The sequence below is a fragment of the Manacus vitellinus genome, unplaced genomic scaffold (assembly GCF_001715985.3).
Source record: "Manacus vitellinus isolate BGI_N305 unplaced genomic scaffold, ASM171598v3 scaffold_77_pilon, whole genome shotgun sequence".
Taxonomy (NCBI): Eukaryota; Metazoa; Chordata; class Aves; order Passeriformes; family Pipridae; genus Manacus; species Manacus vitellinus.
In genome coordinates this window covers 1,201,438-1,225,670 of record NW_021940802.1, presented here as the reverse complement: position 1 = coordinate 1,225,670, position 24,233 = coordinate 1,201,438, and the positions used below count along the sequence as shown (strand labels likewise).

Genomic DNA, 24,233 nt, shown 5'->3' with positions numbered 1-24,233 from the left:
AGAACACAGTAGCCTGCTTCTCTGCAGAAGAGATTTTTTTCTTCTTGGTAATATGCTCCAGCTGTGTGGATAGCTGAAAGGAGGACTTTAAACCTACTGAGACATGGGCTTTTCCATTTGACTCGCTCCTGCAGTCAGATCAACCACTTCATAGAGAATGTTTTATAACTTGGTCTACAGTTGTGTAAAATAATTCACCTCTGAGAAGTCCAAACTTAGAATGCACAACTTCTTCCAAGTGCTTCCACATCAGACAAAAGACCCCCACACCAAATTTCTTTGATACTTTTTAGGTGTATTTTTGAGCTGGTCTAATTTCTTTCTGGTTGTTATCTTAGCTGACAGGGGATGAAGAGGAGTTAATCTACAGCTAGACTCAGTTCTCCCTGAGTGTGGAAAATGCTGGACCATCAAGTCTCCCTCACAAAAAATCAGCACATCTCTGAGTCAAGGGAGTATCTATTCCAGGACAGGTTGCAGCACTGTTATGCTGAAAGAGCAAAGCAACAGAGCCAAGGTGTGGCTATTTCTTACCATCATTAGGAATTTGATGCACACTGAAACGAGTTTCCTCAGCATTTTTTCTACTGGTTATTTGTGTTTCTCCTGGGAGAGCTATCTTCCACACAGGTTCATATATAAATAGATTCCCACAGTGGAGTACCTGGTTCTTTAATGTCCCTTCATGCCAGAAGGGTTTACTGTTTGCTCTCACTATGTTAACACTAGATTGTGCATATTTTACCTTCCAGTGGTTCCAGTTGGATTCAGGTTCCCCTTTCTGCTACAGAACACTTGCATTTCCTTGTGTATTTTAGGGGACTGATGGCTTGCACTTAAAGAACAAGTGAAAATGCTACAACTACAGAAACAAGCTCAAGGTAGACCCATCCCTGCATGGATGCTTGAAATTTAATTGAGCTACATACAACTTAAAGGACAGCCACCTTTAAGTTTCTCTTTACTGATATTTTACCCTGTGCCTGTCAGGGGGCAGAGGACAGAGGACAACCTGCCTGCTCAGGCAGCTGCCTGATCCAAGCTCTCCCATGTGGCTGCTTGCTGGGATGGAAGAGGACTGTTCATCTCAGGTGGTGGGTGCCCCAAGCAATTATTCCAGAGAAGAACTACTGCAGGATCAGGTATTATTCTTCATCAGAAATTAACTGACTCAAAACCAACATATCCTGGTACATCCTGCAGGCTGTGAGAGCTATTCCCAACACACTGACAAGCCCTCTGCCCAGCAATCCTCCTGGGGGCTGCTTTGGAGGTTCATGGACATTGTTCTCCCCTAACTACGTGGCCCTGAGCTGCAGCTAATCTCCCTCCCATAGACACAGACCCTTTTTTCAGCTAATCTGGCTCAAACCTCTGCACCACAGAGCAACCTGCTATCTCTGCTGGCTGCTCTGAACTTCTGAGAAGCAACGTTGGGGAGACACCTCCCTCCCAGCAGCCCCATAATCTGTAACTTGTTTTTCCCTGCTCAGCATTATTTAGCTCTTTAAATACTATAAAAGAGCAAATATGCTGTAAATACTTACAGCACCTGCATATAAGACTTTCTGCTAAAAATTCCTCATTGTGATTCCTTACATCCAAATGAAAGAGGAGGCATCAGCAGTGACTGCACTCTGTAGTTAATGATCCCAGGTATTTGTACACATATTTCTCAGCACTTTAAAGCAATTTGTTCAAGCAGCCAGGAAGTCAGAATGGGGCTCATTATAATTAGTGTAGTTGCAACTAAAATTCAATGTTTCCCTGCAAAATTACATATTCATCATGTTTGTTCTATGCTTCAAACATGAGGGCAAAAAGATCTTGTTTTGTGGCAGACAGGTCCAGAACAGCACACTGGAGCCTCTACTGTCAAACAGCTGGGCTTCTCCATTATTTATAACTTCTATACATCAGCATTGTGCATCCACATCATGTCACCTCATAGCAGCCAAAATTATCTCATCAGCATACTAAGGCATTGCCTTAACTGATGTTTCTTAATCCTAAATTTCTCTGTAAACCATAACAAATACCTTACCTGCCTGAAAGAATTGCCTTTTTATTTTATCTCTACTTAAAATATTTTGATCCTTAAAGTGGTGAATCAAAAGGTTAATCTCTAAATCTATTTCAATTAAATCTGAAAAGCAGCATGACCTACATTCTTTTCTAGTCAAAAATAAGCTAAGATATACTCAAGAGGGTCTTCTTCAAGCGTGGAGGAGTTTTTACTCTTCCAGACACTTCATATGCTGCAAGAAGGAGCAGAGCAGTTTTCTTTAAGAAAAGCAAACACTGTCGTAAAAATGACTGAAACTGTCAGGCCTCCACCCACTCCTTTCTCAGCCATGGGAACCCCTCATCTCAGCCTCCCCTTCTAAGTGGGTTGCAGAGCCACTTCCCATGGCTGGATGGCAGAGAACAGCACGTACTGCAGCCCTCAAGAAGGCAAGGACAAAACAATTTACCTCCTGTGCTGCCTAGGACAGTTCCTGACTAGAAAAACCAAGTAGGATTGCTGATTTGCTCAGAGGTCTAGTGATTTACTCCACAATTCCTCCCAATGTCTGAAACATCAACAAAAGAACAGGATAGGGAAGGACAGAGTAGGGTAGGACAGAGCAGCACAGACCACACTAGGCCAGACTAGACTGGATTAGACTAAAATCAGTTGGAAGGGACCCACAAGGATCATCCAGTTCAACTGCTGGACCCCTTTGGGGATAACCAAAAATTAAAGCACATTATTAAGGGCACTGTACACATGTCCCTTGAACACTGATAGCTGGGGCACCAGCCACCTCTCCAAGAAGCCTGTTCCAGGGTCTGACCACCCTCTCGATACACAAATGCTTCCTCATGTCAACACTGAACCTTCCTTGAGGGACCTTGGTTAAATTCTCTTTTGGTTTGTTCCTGACCATGGACGTGCAGCAATATACAGAATGTGTCCTTTGGGATTGCCTGCCCTCAGTCTTGCTGCTTTTTTCTAACCATGCCATGTGCCTGTATTTATTTCCTTGGACAATCAACACCGTAACAGCCCCACCACTACAGCAACACCTACAGGTTAGAGATCTCCTCCAACATGTCCACCTCACATTAGATGGAGAAAGGTACCTCAAGAATCACCCAGGCAGGGAACATGTCCTTTCATGCTGGTCTTCCCAGCACATGTTTGCCCCTCCCCAGGGATTTGCCTACACTGTCCCACTGTTCCCAGTAAGCTGGATAGGCACAGGATGAGGAAACTTAGCCTAATTTGCTACACACAAAAAATAAGACTTGCAAGTGAAACACAAAGCTGACAGGTCCTTTGTTGTCTTCAAGAGATCTGTTAGCAGAATTCCCACATCTCATCGTGCACATATAGCCATTTAACTGAATTGGGGAGTAGAAATCAGCATCTTTTACTAATGTTGATTAAACAGCTCTTATTTGAGTGGAGAAAGGGAACAAGGTAAAAATAAGGAAGGGTCACATCTGTTCCAAGAGCAATTCTAGGACAGCTTTATTCAGAATCACTTCCAATGCCATTTCCATCTCTGATCAGAAGTAGCGCCTGCTCTCCACGTGCAAAACAGCCAGACTTGTGGCTGAGGGTGCACAGACTAATACACCTCCTCTCCTAGCTGGTTTTAGCTCTGGCTGGTGATTAGCCAGGATCCCATCACCTCTGCAAGCTGGAGATAAAGCAGACCTTGATTACTAGTTGACCTCCTGCACTAAGAGCCAGGTATGAGCACTGGGATTTCACACAGCATGTGCATTGCTCTACCCAGGAAAAACACAACTCCCAGCCTTTCCTCCTCCTGCCTCTGCCATTCCCCACTGAAGTTTATACATCTTCCAGTTTTCTAAAGAAATAATAAACTTGTTGATTTCCGGCCCAGAGAAGCTGCTCATCCAGATCAATGGCATATTCCCTGCTACCCTCAGACAAGAAAAGGTGTGCAGAATTCAGTACACACAAGCCTCTGCTCCATGAAGGTAAGGACCCAGAAGGAGCTCAAGGCTCCACGACAGCTCTCACCTCTGCTTACAGCCCTTTAGAAGTTTATCCATGCTATTTTAAAAGCAGATAACACTCACACAAAACATTAACATCGCAGCAGATTGAAGTTACCCAAAATTAAAAACTGCATCTTGAGTCTTCTGAAAATCGTTTAGGTTATAAGCAGCACTTAATTGCCTTTATACATCTTTCTGAAATCACACAAAGCCAGAAGTCAATTAAGCAGCCATCAGACTTTTGTGCATGATTTGAACTCCATTTGAACATGGTTTCCAGCTGCACTGTGACACAGAACCAGGTTTATAATCTGCATAAGACTGTTCTCTGCAGGTAAGCACTAGAAGTCACTGATACTGCTGCACAGAAAGGCTGTACAGTTGAGCAGTGAATTAAAGGCAAACAAGGACTGTGCTGTATATTATCATACACGATGACAAAGCAGAACCCAGAGGATGTAAAAGGCACAAGGACGTGTGCTATTGAACAGTATTAGTAAAACAGTGATTAGATTTTAACACATACTCATTTTTCTGTTTTCCTTCTGTTGGCACCACCACAGTCAGTGTAACACACAGAGCTGATTCTGAGCCAGCACAAAGAACACCTGTGCTCACCACCCACACACCCACAGTACCTGATGTACTTTCTTCCAGTGAGGGCAGGTCTTGGGGCTATCCCAGGGTCAGGGTTCCCACACTGGAATTCTCGCTGCCTTGGGGATGAGGATCCTGTTGTGCTTGCTCTGCAGGCCCTGACAACCAGTTCTCCAGGGAGCTTTCCTGCTCACTGCAGGGTGAACAGCAGTGCTTGGTGCTCACCTTGGGCTGCCCTGCAGCCCCCAGTGTCCCAGGCTGCCTCTGCTCCTACGGCTCTTGGGAAAGAAGCACTTTGATCCCACTGACCACCACCGAGCAGAGACTTCCCTGCTGCAGTTTAGCATCAATTTAACAAAGCCAATTAGAAACCTCTCTCCAGCTAATCTGATGCAACCTCCCCTGCAGACCAGGCTCAGCCAGACACTGCTGGGGAAGGAAGCAGCTGTGAGAGGGGAGGTCACGCTCAATCCTCTGCTGTCTCACTTTTTCACAACATTAATTCTCCACATCATGGGCAAGTTCAAGGACAAGCCCTGACAACCCGCTGGCATCACGTCCTTTCAGGGGCCTCCTTTTAAAATGCATTTTCCAGGAATCCTCTTTGTAAAATCTGTTCCACAAACTCACCCAAACCCACCCCATTTTACCAGCCTTGCCTGTAGAAGCCTTGGTTATCGTAGGCCACGTGAGCCACGTCCTCAAACACAGACTTATTCCGGAGCTTCTTGTTGTTGTTGTTATTGTTTCTTCCCTTAAAACCGAAGTAAGCAGCTTGCATGTGCTCTAGCTCTTCAGTTCTCAGCTGGTACCACAGCTGCATATCTCTGTGAATACAGCAAGGGGTAGAATAGAGTATGGTGATATATGGCTGTATAGCTGAGCTCTTGTCTGACCATAGCCTAATTCCAGGTTTACTGAACACAGCACCTAAACACATGGTGAACTTCATGTGTAAGTCAAACTTCTAGAGACTTAAATAACACCTTACAGTGGGGAGTTCTTAAATAGCATAAATATTATTCTGTAAAACAGTGCTATTTCAAGTGTTGTCCAGCACTCCTCAAAACCCAGCAAACAAATGAAAAAAAGGGCAATTTTCTTATAAGCATCTGTGGACAGTTCAAAGGAACAAAACCCCAATAATTAAACCAATTTGATACAGTGGTTTTTGAGACTACAGGTAATAAAAAAAAGTCCCATAAAATGGGATGTGCCAGCATTCTCATGGACCTTCACCAGTGACACAAGTCAGGCCACATCTTGTGTGTGAAAAGACTATGGACCATCTCCATTTTATGGAATAAACTATTTCAGGGGGAAAAAAAGGATTTTCTGTGAATTTTTGCAGCACTGCCATTCCTAAGGGTTCCAGAATCACCAGGCAGGTTGAAAAGATGAATTGACTTAAAAATGGAGGAGACAGGTAATGTTGCCTTTGTTAGGCACAGGGCATATTCCCTTGCCTTCAGGATTCCCTTTTGGAAATGCTCAGGGTGCTTTTCATGCTGGTCTCTACAACTATGGGGCAAGAAAAAAAGAAATCACAATTTCTTTTCCTGTTTTTAAAAGAAGTCTAAGATTTACAGACATTTTCACTGGCTGATGGGTCAAGATTAAATTGTGAGAGCTGACGACACTGATTTTGGTGCCATTTGTGTCCTCTTGGGTTGCAATCCTGCTCCTTCCAAAGAAAACAGCAGTGTTGCTCACTCAGTGGGACAAGATCTGTGAGGAGGTTGAACAGATGGAGGACTTTCAGCAGCCTTTGCCCTTTTTCTCTCCAGAAAACATGTGGATGTGGACATGAGGACATGGTTTAGTTGTGGACATGGTGATGGTGCTCTGTTGACGGTTCAACTTGATGATCCTAAGGGATTTTTCCCACCTTAATGATTCTATAGTTCTATAAAACACAAGATGGCACTTCAAAGATCATTAGACATCTTGCAAGACAGGCTTGTAGGCAGAGGTGATCTCTGCCTTGAGCTCTGAAGTCTGCCTGTCTGCTTTTTTTGGCTCTTTTAGTTGGCAAAGTGAGGATATCCTCCCTACTCCAAGGTACCTTGTCTTTCAGAGATGGTCTAAGAGATACTTATTTCACCATTTCCACCCCCAGGAGTTCTCACTTTGTATCAAGTTATGAAGCCTGCAGCTTTTAGTCAGATTAATGCTTTGTGCATCCAGAAGTCAATCCACTTTTCCACCTCCATCAACAACAGAGATGCAGCCACCACACCTGGTGCTCCTGCAGGGTCCAGCGAGTTTCACACAGGGTTGTGTTACTCTTTCTCCCATGGCATGGACAGTTTGTACATCACTTCAGTTCTTTCTGACAGAGGGGATAAGCCACACAATGTCTGCAGTGCCCCCAGGTTTCCCCCTGGAGCAGGGCTCAGTTGTTGATGTGATGAAGCAGCTCCTTCAGGAGCCTGGGGAAGGGAGCACAGAGGGCAGCAGAGAACTGGGAAGCTCCCAGCAAAGGGAATAATTTTACAGCCTGATGACAGAATCAGGTCATAATATCCAGTGTGAAGGGCTTTTCTCTTGTAAGAGAAAAATATCAAGTCATCACAGTCACGTGAATGGCTAATTTTGACAAAACTTCATCAAGGCTTTTCATATGAATAGTCTTATAAAAAAGAAAAGTGGTGATTCCAAAAGTGTCAATCAACCCTTTCATTTCAAAACTTATTTCGTGCTATCATGTAAAACCCCAATATTATGAATCACACCGAGGACTTTCATTTTTTGACTCACAAAATCCTTTCCAAGGAAACAGAAAATCCATATTTTGGATACACTCGGATTTCAAATGACAGAATTTCCCCCCCTCAGCTGGTTCCCACACAGCTGCAGATAAAGCACAGCTTGGAGCAGAGACCTTCATTAGTGTCTTCCCCACTCTCCCTCCACTCCATCAGATAGACCAGTGGGAATAACGAGCAGGAAAAGTGAGAAGGCAACAGAGACCATGCAAAATTCTCTGCAGCAGTGGCTGTGAGTGGATGCTCTTGTGAGCAACAGTGGCTTGGCTCCAGCCTCCAGCCTGATGTTCTCCTGCTGCCACTCTCCACACTGAGTTTTTACAATGGACTGATTGAAGATTTGACTTCTTCCCATTCCTGTTTATAATCCTGCCCACTGACTTTCACTCTGTGCCAGAAGACAAAATCCTCCATCCTTCCAGCACCGTGCTGTGATAGTTCTAAGGATGCTCTGCAGACAGGGAGGGGTTGGATGGCTGTGACACAGAGAGATTAATTTTCCCAGCAGTGTTCAAGGAAAGCAAAGGGAAAAAAGGAAAGAAAGAGAGAAGAAGGGGAAGCACTGCCAATCTTCAATAACTTGAGGAGAGAAAGTCTGGGCCAGAAAACAATACTTGTGTGTTCAGCTTCTGTATAATCTTGGGTAAATCCAGGTCTGCCCAGGCCCGCTGAGGTTATCTGATATTAACAGACATCAGGTGCTTAAATACTCTGGAATTCCAAGTCTTTCTATGCCTAAAGCCTGACCTACTAATTAAGGATTTTAAGTAATTAACATCATTGCAGTGCTGCAATCAGCAAATCCTTTGAAGCTGTCTGCTATCACAGCAATGGGGTCTGTAGGATGAACACTCTTACACCGTTTTGAAAAACCTCTTCTTGACGTACCTTTGAGTCCTCCTCCTCTCACTTTTCTTCACACACTTGATCAGACAACACGTTAAGAAAGCCATGGACATCAGCAGAATGACAGCACAGCTCACAATGGAGGCAACTACTGCGACCTTAAAGCCAAAAGTCTCGTATTTTGGTATAGCTGCAGCAAAGCAAACACAGAACCATGTTTCTAAGATCAGTCCACAAAATTTATCATTCACATTTTCATTAAACCCTGCTGAAACCTACCTGCTTCACACTTCTCCTCAGTGAGGACTTTCACTTTAGTATGTGTCAAGACACCAGAGTATCTTGGCTTCAGCTTGGAGCTATGCAAGCTTCAAGCTGGATTACTGAAAAATCTCCTGTTTATAAGTTACTAATGAATTGTTCACAAGCGTTTCACCACTGCAATTAATTAAACACAGTGCCTTTAGTGCTGCAGTAGCTAAAAAGCACAACTCTGTTGGCAGATCAAATGCAGATGAGCTGCAGACTCTCATTAACAAGAACTGGAGCTGCAAAAACAAATACTGATGGGGTAAATGGATTTAAAGAAGCCCTTTAGAGCAAGGCCAGTTCCATGTAAATCACATCCTATCTGGCAGGCAGCAAAAAACAGGTGTTTCTCTGTTTGGGGAAGGATGCAGGATGGAAGAAATGACCTGCAGGGCTGAGTGTTCACAGGGATCTGATGCTGGAAGTGAGTTATCCAGACAAAAGGAGTGGGAATGTGGTGTGGCACAGCTAATGCAGATCTCTGCCAACTCGCTTGGAGCAGTAAGCATGTCTTGCTTCAAAACTCATCGAGTTCTCCCAGTGTCACAATGACCAGCACCACAAAGGGTTCAGCTGAGCTCCACGCAAAGCATTGCATTCTGCAGGGAATCCTTCCTCTGAGGGAAGGATTTCTCTCATTTTTCTTTCATGGGATCTCTCAAACAAGAGGTAAGAATTACTGTATGTGTGAGAGAACACTAAGTGTCTGTAAGAGCAATCTATCCACTGGGGATTTGAAGTGACGCGAGGTCTGAGACACAAACTGAGGTGCTCAAAGCTCAGAGGTACCAAGTTTTGCTTGGCTCTACTTCTAGTCAAATTAGTAACAACCTTGTAACAAAGAAGCAGGAACACAGCATGAAAGGTAGTTAATGTTGTTGCCATTCAAACATGATTTGTCAATGTGGTAACTTTCCCCCCGTGTCTGCCCAAAGGCAACAACCCAGAATTGTTCAAAAAATATCACTGTGTTTCCTTTACAGCAAAAACATTGTCAGAAAAGACTGTCAGGAGATTAGAGGTTTGCACATATGCTTGCACATTAGTTGGTCATACCCATATATTTTCTAAGGAAGGGTACAGCTTTTAGCTGGAGCCACAGTCATTCTGGGGGCAGTGATGTGAGGTCAGGGATGAATCCAATCTGTGTCACGATAATGACTGATGTCAGAACACATATGGAGGCAACTCTGAAGAAAACTGAATTTGTCTTTTTCCTTGCACAGATATTTAGAATGAATCCTAATGTTGCAGGAGACAGGCAGGGCAAAACAGGGAATGGTTTGGGAAGAACCTTACGCTTGCAGGAGGGCACTCCGGCTGTCCACTGGGTGCTGTTCCCTTTCCAAATGCAGGTGATGATGCCTGGTCCCTCCAGCTGGTGCTCAGAGGAGCACTGGAACATGACCACAGTCCCCACGTCTGTGCCATTGCCGTGGACAACCTGGAGTGTGCCCAGCTGGGGCGGGAGGAGGTGGTGGCACTGCCCTGCAGACGCAAACACACAGCCAAGAGTGAAGGTCCACTGAGGTTTTACTGATGCCAGACTGTAAATCAGTGCCAGTTCGTGGCCAGAACAAATACCAGACCTCGGGGTGGGAGATGCTGGCTGCTCTGCCAAGCACCAGCCCACAGCCAATCCCCAGGGTGCCATCCAACAGCTCCTCTGCCCCGACGCCCAGTGCAAAGCAACTCACATTGTGACATTATCTGCTCACATTGGTACATACTGAGCACTAAAATGCTAAAAAAAGAGTAATATCTGAGAGGTGTGGTCTCCTACAGATCCCAGTCTTGTTGGACTCTCTCTAATTCAGCACTCAGGCTGGCATCTTTCATGCTGGGAGTGTTCATCACACATCTTCCCCCATGCGAATTTCCAAGACCTAATAGATTGATCACATACTTCAGACTACTTGGTAGCATCTTGGCATGATCCTACAGAAAATTCCTATCTTTAAGAGCACTGTACCTCTGTTTGGCTTGGCTGAAAGGTGTCAAGAGGGTCAAAACCACAGAGAGAGACATACTCATACAACTTATCTTCTTTTTCAAGCAAGAAGCTCTGCTTTACAGTAGGTCATTAAATTTAAGTATATTTTTATTCATTCAGCTTTTCTCTTTCTATTTCTTTGTTGTTCATACAGCTGTCCTTTGAGCCATGGAGCTGTTCTCCCCTTGGTCACCTAATGTCAGCCACTAACTTTATACACTGAGTTTTACTGTCACAGCATTCCTTGCTCACGCTCATTTTAAACACAAACTTTAATGAGGTGTCATTAAGACAACACAAAACATCCAGATAACTTCAAAGGTAACAACAGTAAATATATTTGCTGGTTCTGCACATGTGCACTGACAGAATTTGGAAACTGTTTTATACAGTCTTCGTGGTTTTTTAACATTTACTAAATGCCAGCACTGCCTATGCACCAGAGCCCAAGCTCCCTATTTTTGACTGGATTTCCAAAGGACTTGAGGGGACTTGGAGGCAACTGCAACTGCAGTTGCAAGGCCAGGCTGCAAGCATTGTGATGACACACAGAGAAATATTAAATGGGGGGAAAATACACTTCCCAAATGATAGCCTCCCTGAGAACATCTTGACAGAACCACATGTTGTTAGCAAGTCTATTTTATTTTTAATACTAAAACTCCCCTGTGTCATCAGCCCTTGTTAAGCTCCCAGGATGACACTACAGCAGGCAGGCTGCCCACCTCACTGTCTCCAATTCATGCTCTTAAAACCCCTGCCCCTGGCAAACAAACCCAAAGGAATCTCAGCAAAAGACCAAACAAAAGCCACAGAGGCAATTCCTGTGCTAATCTACTGAATATATATGAGTATATATGTACCAAGCACTAGTTTTTTAAACCATACCTCTCTAATTCCACGCAGATTATTTCTGTTTGTTTTGCCACTTCCTTCAGTAGCTTACTATGGCAGCAATTTGCTGCAATGACAGCAAACATTTTCTAGGGGGTGGTTTCTCTTCATCTCTTGTCCTTCCCGCCCACATCTCATTCCTGGAACGCATGGGATGCATTGGACAACTTTCCTTCTCACTCCAGATGAGTGTTAAGAGTTTGGGCTTTTTATTTTAATCACTTGGTGACTTACCACAAAAATACACTGTTCTAAATTGGAAAATGAAGATTTTACATATAGATATAGGTTTGGGTTTTGGGGTGGTTTTTTTTTTTTTTTTTTTTTTTTGCATTTTACAATTTCAAGGCTTATTTTAGAGATCACATTCTTAGAGTTCATGTGATGCAGAAAGTAATTCAGAGCCGAATTTGACTCAAAGCACACTCACTGGGCCACCACAGCAGCCTCAGGAGAGGCATTTAGCAGACTTGCCAGTTTACCTGGGCTTGTTACTCACCCTCTGCTCTCCAAAGAACAGACTATTTGTCCCTGGATCCTTTCTTTCAAGACATGTTTCATTTAACCCAGCACTGACCATCCTGAGTAACATGTGCAGCTGTGGCTGGTTGAGGCTGGTTGACCCTTCCCTGCCCTACCCTTGCCCATGACAGTTCATGCCAGTGGTAAAACCTCTGGATGCCAGTGACCTTGTCAGCATCATTCCTCAGCCATGGGCTTTAAAATATTTTTCTCCAGTTGACCACTACAAAGATTTCTAACAGCCCATGTCCCATGAAACCATGGGGGTTTCCTTGCTCTGGCCTGGGCTGCAACAAGATCATGAATAATTCCCAGAGCATCATTCCTATATGAATGTAACTGGGGCCAGAACCCCAGAGGGTCATCTTAACAATACCTTAACAGAAAGCTACATGCCCCAAAGCTTCTATACCTGAGCTCAAAGTTCATCAACAATGTTCCTGCATTTGAGCAGAGGAGAAACACCATTTCTTCTTCTAAGAGCTTCTCAACACCATTTCTTCCCCCTAAAGTCAAAGCATTAAAAGTGCTGCTGCTTTTTGCTCTTTACAAATGCCTTTACTGCAATGCCCAGATGGAGTTTTGCCAGGATGATTTTGTGAATTTCATCCAAGTTGAGATTTAGCATCTCTGGATAAAATTTGCCCTAATTTTCATCAGCAGTTGCCTTCTGAAAGCTCATTTGGAAAACCCTTCCTGTTAACTCTAGCATCCTTCACTATTAACTATCTGTAATATTTTTGTGCTCAACCACTGCAAACATTTTTCTGCTGGGTTAATTTTACCTTTCCATCTCCAAAAAATCATGTTTAAGTAAGCCTCCATCCTCATAGTTATGTAAGCAGATGTTCCATGTAGTCTCCTCCTTTGAATACTCTTCAGGCATGTTTATCTGACTAAATCTACCATAATCAAGAAGATTATTATTGTTTTTATTAATATATTTATATTTTTTATTTCAGCTGAGACAGGTGTCTGAGGCTGCATTGCTGCCTCAAGCAAAACACCAACGTTTGTGCTGACCAGATTTACATTTTGATTTGCATTTCTTTTATAAGTATTTAGGAAATGTTATGTTCAGATCTTGGTTTGCAGTAACTGTTAGCACCCAGAAATGTAAAAATTAAAAACTGTAAAATTGAATAAACCCTCTAATTAGAGGGCTGGAGCCCCTCTGACAGGCTGGGAGTGCTGGGGTTTTTCAGCCTTCAGAAGAGAAGGCTCCAGGGAGAGCTGAGAGCCCCTTCCAGTGCCTAAAGGGGCTCCAGGAGAGCTGGAGAGGGACTGGGGATAAGGGCCTACAGGGACAGGACAAGAGGGAACAGCTTCCCACTGCCAGAGGGCAGGGTTAGATGGGATATTGGGAAGGAATTCCTCCCTGTGAGGGTGGTGAGGCCCTGGCACAGGTTGCCCAGAGAAGCTGTGGCTGCCCCAGTCCCTGGAAGTGTCCAAGGCCAGGCTGGAGGGGGCTTGGAGCAACCTGGGCTAGTGGAAGGTGTCCCTGCCCATTGCAAGGAGGTGGAACTGGATGAGCTTTAAGGTCCCTTCCAACCCAAACCATGCTGTGATTCTGAGGTTCTATGATTCAAGTTCCTGCAACTACTTCTGCAGCTTCTTGTAAAGTAAGAGCTGTTTTACACAAACCCATTTCCCAGCTTGGCCTCATGCTGAGAGGATATCCAGTGTCCACAAAGTCCCTGAATCTGATGTTGCTGTTTGCCAGCACACAACAGCACTGGCTACAGCAAACAGATTATTGCATATGACAAATAACTGTCCTCAAAGCAAAGACACTGAGGCACAGCATCCTCCATAAATTCTTAATTCACCCCAACCTCTGGGTTTAGAAACAGCCACACACATAATTTCCAGGCAGTGAAAAATAGAGAGTAATGCAAGCACTAAAAACAAAATAATCCAAAATATCTCTTCTCGTGCACAGCCAGGATTATCTGTATTGCAAAATCAATTTGTCAAAAAGAGGAACCATATGGTTTCACTGTCAGCAAGCTGTGGGTTTATGGCTCTGTTTTGCTGATAAGAAAAAAGAAATGAGAGAGCAACCCAGGCACACCTGCCCCGTAAACATTTCCTGTGCTCCTTCCACGTGAAACAGAGACTGAAAATCAAATACATTGCATAAGTATCTACCAGAATTATCTAAACTACAGGAGTAATTATCTGGAAGCACGTCAGCAAGGCTGCCACTCGCTGTCTGTGCAGAAAGGGAGTGATCCATGCCTTTGCCTCATTATTCCCAAACACACATAGCTCACCCCTTTGCATTGCTTATTGTTGGCTACTTAATGTCACTAAAACATGCTAGAATAACCAGATGCCAGGAAGAGACATTAGGTTCTATCAACCCTGCAGAAAATAAACACGCCAATATTATTTCTGCGAGTCCCTTTCCCTACAGAAACACACCTCAGAAATCAGTGTCCCTGAAATCACAGCCGTGATGTTGAGCATGCACAGCAGCCTCACAGAAGAGCTCTAGGAAGAGCTTGCCATGTGAAAAAGCAAAAGAAAAGCAGCTAGAAGTGAAATGTGAAATAAAGCAGATGCAGCAAAGCATCTTTGTAGAGTGAAACCGTCTGGCCCTGGCCATGCCTTTGCTCCCTTGCAGAGCTGGCCACGAGTCCTGCCAGGGATGGGCTTTTAGAGCAACAAAAGGCTACCCAGGAGATGATCCTCCCACAAGAAAATCGAGATGCTGGCATGGCTTTTTAAGAAATTAGTGTTAAACATGACACCAGACCAGCAGTAAAAGAGCAGGGGAGATTGAGGCTCTTGAAGCTGCAGAGACTGAACAAGGTCCCCAGCTGTGCTGCAGCCACTGGAAAGTTGCTGTGGAGGTGTTGGAAAGCTCTTACAGACCTGTTTGACTTCCAACACGCAGGGACAACCCTACGAAGTAACTCCCTAGGGAACGTTTTGGAGGTCCAGGGGTGGTACCCTCCTGATGTAAGCACTTCCAAATGAAAATACTCCCAATAAAACATTCCAGGTTTCTATTCATATAATTAACTTTTAAATTGTGAAAGAGGGGACCCAATTTCTGATCATTCTCACAGACCATTTTGAAAATGCTCTTTCAAAAAAAGCTTATTCTCCCATTAATGAGGAATTTCCGTGCAAATAAGAGAGAAAGAGTGAAGGAGAGCAAAAAGATATTTGAAATCAGTTTCTTTCTGTGTTTACACATCCATGCTCAAATAAGCTCTCTGCTCACACCTCTGTTACAGCAGACACCTCAGGCTCACTCCTACCCATTGCCCTCATTTTATTTTGTGGTCTGTTTTGTGGGTAAAGCAACTTTAATCCCTGTAAAATCCAAGCTACCTATCACCCAAGTGCTAGATTAGGGCTTGATGGCAACATGTGCCACCCACTCCAATTTCAAACATAAATAAATAATGGGTAGGATTGGTGTAAAGTGATTCTTACCAATGTGTTTTATGTTACTCTGTTAGGACAGGATTTGTTCGAGTCACCATACTGTCCTCACCATGATTGATTTATCTTGCCAATTTACATCAAAGTCAGGTTATTCTCATCTGTAGATTTTACTTCTGGATCTAGAAATGAGGGCAACACTGAGTATTTCTCTTCTTATGGCACCAACTGAATGACCAATAAGAACTAATGAAAAATGAGGTAATTTTTTATCTAAATCTATCTATCTATCTATTATCTATATATTATCTCTATATCTCTCCACTATGGAGCACACCAGAATGATGCTTTATTCAAGCTGTTCCCAATTAAACATGGCCCATGGAAGTAATGCCAACAGTTCTTTTGTGATAGTTTAGTGAATGGAGCTATTAGTGCTGATGGTTCCCCTCTTTGGCATTCTACAACAGATAATAAATAAATTACATATTTGTACAAAGCAGAGTTTGTGGCTTGGTTTCTAAAATCAAGATCCCAAAGAGAATACAATTAAGAGGAATAACTTGAAATGAGCTTTTCATTTGCACTTCAGCTGAGACCCTGAGTGTATCAAGTGTCCCACAGGTGATCTCAGCAGGATGCCACCAAAGGCCAAGGCTCCCAGAGCCCAGTCCCAGCCAGCATGCCCAGCAGGCAGCCAGGGATCAGCCCTGGCTCCTGTTGCCTCCAACGCCTCCTAGCACTGCTTCTTGCATAATGAGCATTGGTATTCACAAGAAGGAGAACAGAAGTAACTGGTTACACAATACCACAGTCTTCTACAGATGGTCCTCAGCCTCCCCCATGCATCTCTACACCCGCAGCCTCCGAGAGGTTCAAATTCCGAGCAACGTGCAAGTGTTGCCCCAGGATCTGCCACCCCATCTTTAGGGAGAGCCAAGCAGAATCAGGGACATGAGAAGCACAGAGTAAGGCAAATGAATCCATCAGCTCAACTCTGAATTTGGAATTTGCAGGTCAGGAATGTTTCTGTGTAATTTTCCTTCTCTCTGGGGAATAACAAAGAGTAGGAGCATCCCTGCACCTTCTCTCTGCCCCGGGTTCCTCTGTCTTCAGCCAGGTTTTGAGAGGCATGTCATTGCTGGTGGAAGTGTCCTTCTTTGGGCTGGTGAAGCCTGTAGTTTATAGTTTCAACTTTCACCATTATTTTTGCCCAGTGCTCATGAATAACCTCTCATTTGTTAAACCTTGTGCAGCCAACTGCAGATGGTGCAAAGCCATCCATGGGCTCCATGATCCACACCTCGTGTATTTTCTAATGGAAAGTATGATGGTCATAATTTTCCCTTTTCCACAGTCGAGATAAACATGATCTTTGGCCAATGCTCAAAGCATTTTTCATCATCACAATAACTGCAAGAAAACAATCACTGCAAAGATTAATAAAAGTTAAACAAATATGCTAAAGAAAGCCAATGACTTTGGAAAATACAGACTTCAGCATCCAACTCAATACAGTCCCCCCAGCAATTTACTGTGAGGGTGGAGAGGCCCTGGCACAGGTTACCCAGAGAAGCTGTGACTGCCTCATCCCTGGGAGTGTTCCAGGCCAGGTTGGATGGGGTTTGGAGCAACCTGGGCTAGTGGAAGGTGTCCCTGCCCATGGCAGGGGCTTGGAATGATGGTCTCTAAGGTCCCTTCCCACCCAAACCATCCTGTGATTCTGTGATTTAGCACCTTGCCAACGTGGATCAGGTATCAAGAGGAAAGCAGGCAAGTGTTTGCCTGGGGCAAGCCTTCTCCATGCTTGTAACAGGAGCTCAATATGAGAGAGAATGAACAACAGCTTACAAGGACAAACTGATTTCAGCACTCTCCCTTCACACGAAGATGACGTTGGGCACGCAGGGTCTGGGGAAGGCTGCAGGTGCTTGCTTGTAGGAAACCCAATTGGACAACCTGACCCTTTTGTCTGAAAGGGGATGGTCTGACACAATCCACCCTCTTGCTTTTGTTCCCTTTAAAACACAGAAAGAAGAAAAATGTCAAGCCCACCCTGTCTGGCCAGTTCTAATACAAACCTCTCACCAGCACCCATCCTATCAATGGGCCTAGAAAAGGGCTCACTGTCAAGAAAGCTTCAGCTCTGGGGATTTCCACTTACTGAATGGCTTGGCACCTCTGAGGATCTCTGCAAAACCCTTTGGCTTTTTCTCATTATAGCACATGATCTTCTGTAACACCTAAGTGGATCAATTTATATTTAACCCAAAAGCCAACTAATAAGGAATCCACCATTTTCTGGCCTCCCGTGATAATTATTGAAGTTTCGTGGCCAAAATTAAACATTTTAAGAGATTTTTGATAAACTGAACAGGATTTTACTGTTTCTTGCAGATGGGGAAACTAAAATAGAGAGAAATCAGCAGCAATGTTGTCCATTAAGCTCTGGATCTTCAGGTTCAATGTATAAACCACCGGTGCCTCTGGTGACCCTCAGTGGGCTGCACGGACGAGCAGTGCTAAGAACCTCAGGTTCTACAAGAAAACAATCACTGTAGATGTTAATAAAAGTTAAACAAATATGCTCAAGAAAGCCAGTGACTTTGGAAAATACAGATTTCAGCAGCCAACTCAATATAGTCCCCCCAGCAATTTACTGTGAGGGTGGTGAGGCCCTGGCACAGGTTGTCCAGAGAAGCTGTGGCTGGTAAGGACACAAAGGTAAAGGACAGAAAATTATTATCTGAACACACCTGATGCAAACCTGAGTCTGGATATGATCAGACATCTCCTGCTTTTAACATGGTTTTCAATGTTCTATTTAATTTTCAACAGGCAGGGCTGAAATCCAGCACTCCGTTGGAAAGCCAGCCACCAGAGAAGACAAAAGAAACCCCCACACCTATTTCCACAGGGAAAATGCATGTCTGTTAGGACCTATGGACAGAGAAAGGATGAAGGATGCCCCACCAGCCAACGGGCAGGGCAGAGGCTGCTGGTTGTGCCCTGCAGCAGCCGTGGGGAGGGCAGCATCCCTGTGCTCCACCAACTGCACCCCAACACTTCTCCACTCTTCTCCACCCCAACACTCTTCTCCAGCTACCCTGGGCACTGCAGGACACAGAGCTCAGCCTGGCTGTGTATTTGCCCTGCCTGGCCCCAGGTTATCTGCCTGCAGCAACTGTTGGGTCTGGGTCGTGCACTGCGACGTGCAGCAAACGGCACCGATAAGAGCAGATGTGTCCTGGAGATGCAGCCAGTGGCCTCTCGCTCCTGCCTGACGTTTGCCACCCTGGGCACAACCTCTGTGGAGGGTAGAAAGCCCTCTTGGTTGGGGGATATTGCACTGACTTGCCTTGGTCAAAAAATTCTCAAGTGGGAAAGGTCCAGAGCTGGACAAAAAACACTTCGGGCATTAAAATCCACCCCAAACCTGAAGTTTTAGGTGGATCAGAACTGCACCCTATTTGATGGTGATATACTCACTTTTTGCCAAAAAGCCCCAAAACATAGGAATTGCATTTGTGCAGAACATGCATATGTAAAGAACATAGAAACTTTTCAACTTTTCTCTTTGAAGCTTTCCTGTTTTAAAACGGACTATGGAATACAGATTTGTTAGTTTTCATGGACAATTTCCAACCACCCTGTTAAGCAAAACCAGCCTGAATGCTACAGAGCTTGCCTGCATTCACTCCCTCTGGCTGGCCCACTTTGGCTTCTCCAAGTCCTTCTTCCTTCCCAACAGCAACCTCAAGCTGCTCCTGCCCTTGGTTTGCTGTGCTAAGCTGTGAAATGCAAAAACAACAAAGCTGTGACCTGGCACCCACAAACTGTCAGCAAGGATTTCTGTGAATAATTGATTTTTTTAGACACCAGTCTGAAAAAATTAGCAATAGCACGCCTTCCATTATGGTGACAGAAATCATTCATGGGCTGAGAAACTAACAGCCAGATTTAAAACCCTCCTCTGCAGTTTTATCACTTTTCATTTTTCTTCTCTCCTGGTTGGTCCTTTTCCTGACAGGGTTTGGCTCTGCCACTCCTGGGCTTCACCCAGAGGGGGGTGCAGCCAGTGCCTGGCCATGGACACCAAAGCAAACTGCATGGTGTGAAAGCCATGCAACCTCCTGCCAGGACCAGCAATGATTAACAGCATGAGTTAATAAGCACATCTGCTTTCAGCCTCCCCAGCCACAGGAATTGGTGAAAGATGGCATGAAGATTGACAGGAATGCCAGTATAAGGACAGGGAACAAGTCCATTGTGTTTACTTTTTCCCATTAAAAAAGTCAATGATTGCAGGTGAGTTATATGCAGAATGACAAGTAGCTCGAGAGAGCAGAGCACAGCAGCCCCATGCCCTCCCCTTCCTTTGTACTGCACACAGACAGGGAACTCAGACCTGCACCTGAAATTCAGCTAAAGCACTGGCAGCTTTTGGGCAGCCAGACTGAAATGAACGAAAAACTTAGTCCTAATCTAAATTTCTGCATGTATTAATAACAATGGGCCAAACACCAGAGCTCCCTTGCCCGTGCAAAACTGTCCTGGCTTCATGGGGCACCACTTTTAGAGCAAAGCAGAACCTGTGTGCCCAGTCCAGATGCCTCTTTTGACCCAATCAGCTACCAAAGGTCTTGGAAATAACTGCAGCTCTGGGTAGAAACCCTCCTGGGTGTAATTCTGCTCTTGTACATGAAGGCACAATCTTCTGCTCTTCTGAACAGGAGGAATCAAAAACCAAAACGTGCTCTTTGCACCAGTCTGAGCCACCGTGGCCCAAATCACCCTTCCACACACTGTTCCCAGCCCACGCATGCACTCAGGGAATTTTGTACATCATCTCTTCCCTTCACCCTACTTGACTTCTGCCCCCATTTTCACCTCTGCTCAAAACCATTCCGAATCAAAGTGCCTCTACTTAGGAGTCTGGCACACATGAGCAGCATTGTATCTGGCTTTATTTCATCCCAGAAATGATAATGGAGTCGTGCTCCCAGGTCTGCTGGAGGAAAGGCAAGCAGTTAACCCATTCCTTCCCCAGCAGCTGCTGCTCCAACTGGGGCTGAGGCAGCTGTGAGCACTGCCTCCCTTAGCAGCTACAGACCCCCTAAAGATGCTGCTGAGCCACGGGGGGCTCTGCTCTGCTGGCAAAGGATCATACATAACCCAGGCACCGGCTCAGCCCCATCCCTGAGACCCTCAGCAGATACAGGAATTGATTTATTTGGGGGAGTGGTTGCTCATTCTGCAACTTCTGCATTTCTCTCTGACATCTGACAACCAAAACGCGAGAGAGGCAGACTTCCATGCAGACTGCAAAACCATCTCTCTGCCAATCCTGATCCACTGAGCTAGTCAAAACTGTTCCTCAGAATAACATGCTTGCTCATCTACGGCCGCATTTCAAAGACAGCGTGTCAATAAAATGCCTAAATGAAAACTAGCAATTGTCCTACACGTTGGCTTGTCCCCATCACAATATTGAAGGCAAGACTCTGCAGTGCACATAAAAAGCCAGTGGCAACCATGATTAATAAGCTAAATCATGCTAATCCCAGCACAGTTACAAATCTCTTTGCTATGCAGTTACAGAGGTGCATGGGGAGGCTCCACTTTTTCATGGGAAAGGTCCAAGGATCTCCTGGCTCTGCCATGGTGGGAACAGAAAAACCATCAGCAGTTTGGCCCTTTAGAATAGACCACATCTGTGGTCACAGCTAACCCAGAAAGTCCTGGTTAACTGCTGGCATTGGGGTGTTCTGTTTCTGTGTTTTAAGAACTGACTTGTGATTTCTTTAGATATCAATGTTTTGGGTCTAAAGCGTTCAGCTCACCTCATTCCCTAGCTGAAATTCAGAAGCCTAATCATAATTTGTCTCTCTAACCCAGGTAATTTCAGAGTAGCTAGGACGAAGCATTGGAGAGCACCATAGGGAACAATCTTGCACTGTGGAGGACTCAGAAAACCCAATGACTCTTTTCCTTCTCTATTTTGCACTGTTCTGGAGTCTTAATGACAAGCACAGAAATCCTTCCCCTTCCTACCCTCAGTATCAATGCCTGGTGCAAATGTCTAACTACCCAGATTAAGATCTCGCATGTACAGGAGATAAAACCAATTAGCTGGCATTGTGCAACTGTCACTTCTTTTACTTTACTTAATACAAGGTTTGGCTTCGATTTCATGGGAGAACAAGAAAGGAGAAACAACCCTGAAGCAATTACAAGCCCATATATTCCAAGTTGTGTCACATTCTGCCCCGTGGAAGTAGAAATTCGGGATCAACATTTTCTTCCGAGGCCTAAAATCTGAGTCGAATGTCAAGATGGCAGGGACAAGGTGAGAAACTCCCTGTGCAGCCTTTCTGCAGAACAACAGTGCTCCTGGCTTTGAAGAACAACTTTGCCTTTGCTTTCCTGGAAGAGAAACTGTAAGTTCTTAGCAACACAATTTCAGTTTCTGCACTGGCAAGGAAACTCACTTCAGAAAAATAAAGTTCTCATAAGAAAAGAACAGACACCTCAAGTCATACCACAGATACATCCATCCTGATACCTGCACCCCACTATGACAGCCACCAACAGCCATCCAGGGGACAACTTAACTAATACGTGGTGATCCCTCCTCCATCCTCCAGCAAACTGCAGTTTGTGTCTGTCCTAAGCCACAGACCCTGCAGACTCTTCCCTTCAGCAGCGTGTGCTAGGTAATTCCTTCCACAACTTGGCCTGGAGGGAGCATTCACAGCATCCTGCAGCATGTCCCACCTTGAGAAACCTCTCCCCCTCCCTGGTTTGGGAAGCAGAGGGATGAGAAAGAAACACAACTACAGACAAGAGCCCAGCAGAGAGACCTACTCATTTATAACCTGTCAAAACGAGTTTTTCTGCCATGTCCTGCATTTCTTTTCCCTTTGTCTGTGGCTGTAGTTGCAGATGCTTCTCTATGTTTACAGAAGTATGTGCTGCCTGGTCTGAAAGAGCTACAGGATGGCATAAGGAAGAAGGGAGGAATCACAGCAAAAACAAGGTACCACCCTGGCAAACCAGAGCGCCAGAGCCTTCAGCTTCAGCAACATGGAGACTAAAAATAATGATACACCTTCGTTACTCCTTCCTATTTCACCCACAATGCCCCCAGTATAATCTGAGCAGCTTCAGAGGCACCAGTATCCCAGTGGCAAGGCAGAGGGTGGGCTGATGACAGCACCCTGCTCCACGGCGATTCCCACCGGGCAGGGGAGTGCTGGGGCACCACTGACACAAGCAGTTCAGAATGCCAGAGGCTTTTTTTGGAGAATTTAAGGAGCCTGGCAAGCTCTGGTCAATGAGTGCCCATAGTGCACTACTGCAGCAAGGCAATAACACTGGAACGCTGCTGTGACAGCAAAACCACCACAGTACAGTAGGAACACATAACAGCACCTGTGTGGCTTCAAAATGTAAGAGGCTGAACTGCAGAACGCTCCTTCTCAGCTTCCAGACGTTTGCTGTGATCTTCCCCTGCCCTATGCTCCCACCCTGCACATTTGCTGACAGCTCCCCTGGGAGGTGCCCTGATAACTCTCCCCAAACACAGGGTGGGATCGTTCTCCCTGCTCCTTGTCAGAGGGAGACCAGGAAAAGCAGGGGGTGTTTGAATCTCACAGCTGTGTCTCAGGAAGCTGAAAGACCCTCTAAGTGCTACAAGGCATCAAGGGTGTGCCAAGGAACTTCCTTTAATTTCTCTCTCATTCACACATTAATTCAAATGGAAATCTTGCCGTATTTTTTTTTCATCCTCTCAAAAGGAACACGTGAGGGAGTTTATCCACGCAAATCTTTATTATCACCCTATTGCTCACAGCCTGTAATAGTGGAAGGGGGCACTCAGCATGAAAAAGGATCACCAATAATTACACGATGCAACAGAAGATATTGTATAAATACAGTTGGCAGCAAACACTGATGCATAAATAACACGGTCGCATTTAAATGAAGCATCCCGAATGAGTCTATAGATACCTGAGGGATTAACTGGGGGTGGATTTCTAATCTGAACGCCAAATATTTTTTTTGGATCCCACACTTGTGGCAGTTTTGCCACAGATTAACCTATAAAGAATCAGTAAAACCGAGTGTAACACAGCACATGCTGCTTCCAAAACTCATCCTAGTGTGGGCAAACCCATTCCCACAAGACTTTGACACAACAGATAAAAGCAGCCAAGTACACATGCTTTCAAAAAAAAAAAAAAATCAATAATTAGCAACATTATCAAACTAGAGCAACAGAGTCTACACTTGGGTTTGAGTTAATTCTCTAAGTAGGTTTCCCATAACTTGTTCTGCATTTTCAAATGAACTGCTCTATTAAATTCAAATTAAATGCACAGTTAAGCACATTCAGAGGATGCAATTTTTAAGCATCACTACACGGGTAACTCACTTCTATGGGCACAACAAAATCAGGCCTTAAAGTCTGTTAGAACCTCACGAGCAGATTCAAGCGCAGGGATATGAGGGGACAGGCTGCACATGAGAAGGAGGACCCTGGATTTCGGGAGTGCACAGCCATGCTTGCACTGAAGCCAGGGGAAAGCCCTGCAATCTGCAGTATGGAGGAAGAAACTCCAGCGACCGGGAGCTCCCCGCAGCTGCACCAAGCTCCAGCATTCCTCCATCCCACCCCTGCTCCCAGGCTCCAGAGCCGGCTGTGGCTGGGACCAAGCACTGCCCGGGCCAGCGGGTCCAGGTCAGGGCTCTGCTCCCTCCGGGCACAGACATCTACCAAGGCCACGGCCAGTGCAGTAGGCATGTCCCACCAGTTTAGGGGCAGACCCTCTGTCATCTCCCACTATCCCCAAATTATTGGACCCACTCGAGCCAAAGAGGTTCTG

At 45.0% G+C, this 24,233-nt stretch overlaps 1 protein-coding gene across 1 annotated transcript in view; it reads right to left on the bottom strand.

The window, feature by feature from the left end:
* Window positions 1-24,233, bottom strand: part of SUSD3 (sushi domain containing 3) — a 39,695-nt gene that overhangs the window by 5,150 nt on the left and 10,312 nt on the right. Inside the window, exons 3-5 of the mRNA XM_018084857.3 lie at window positions 9,837-10,025; window positions 8,271-8,418; window positions 5,274-5,441 (exon numbers count right to left, since the gene is read on the bottom strand). Coding sequence (XP_017940346.2) covers window positions 5,274-5,441; window positions 8,271-8,418; window positions 9,837-10,025 — 505 coding nt within the window. The remainder of the gene's footprint in view (window positions 1-5,273; window positions 5,442-8,270; window positions 8,419-9,836; window positions 10,026-24,233) is intronic.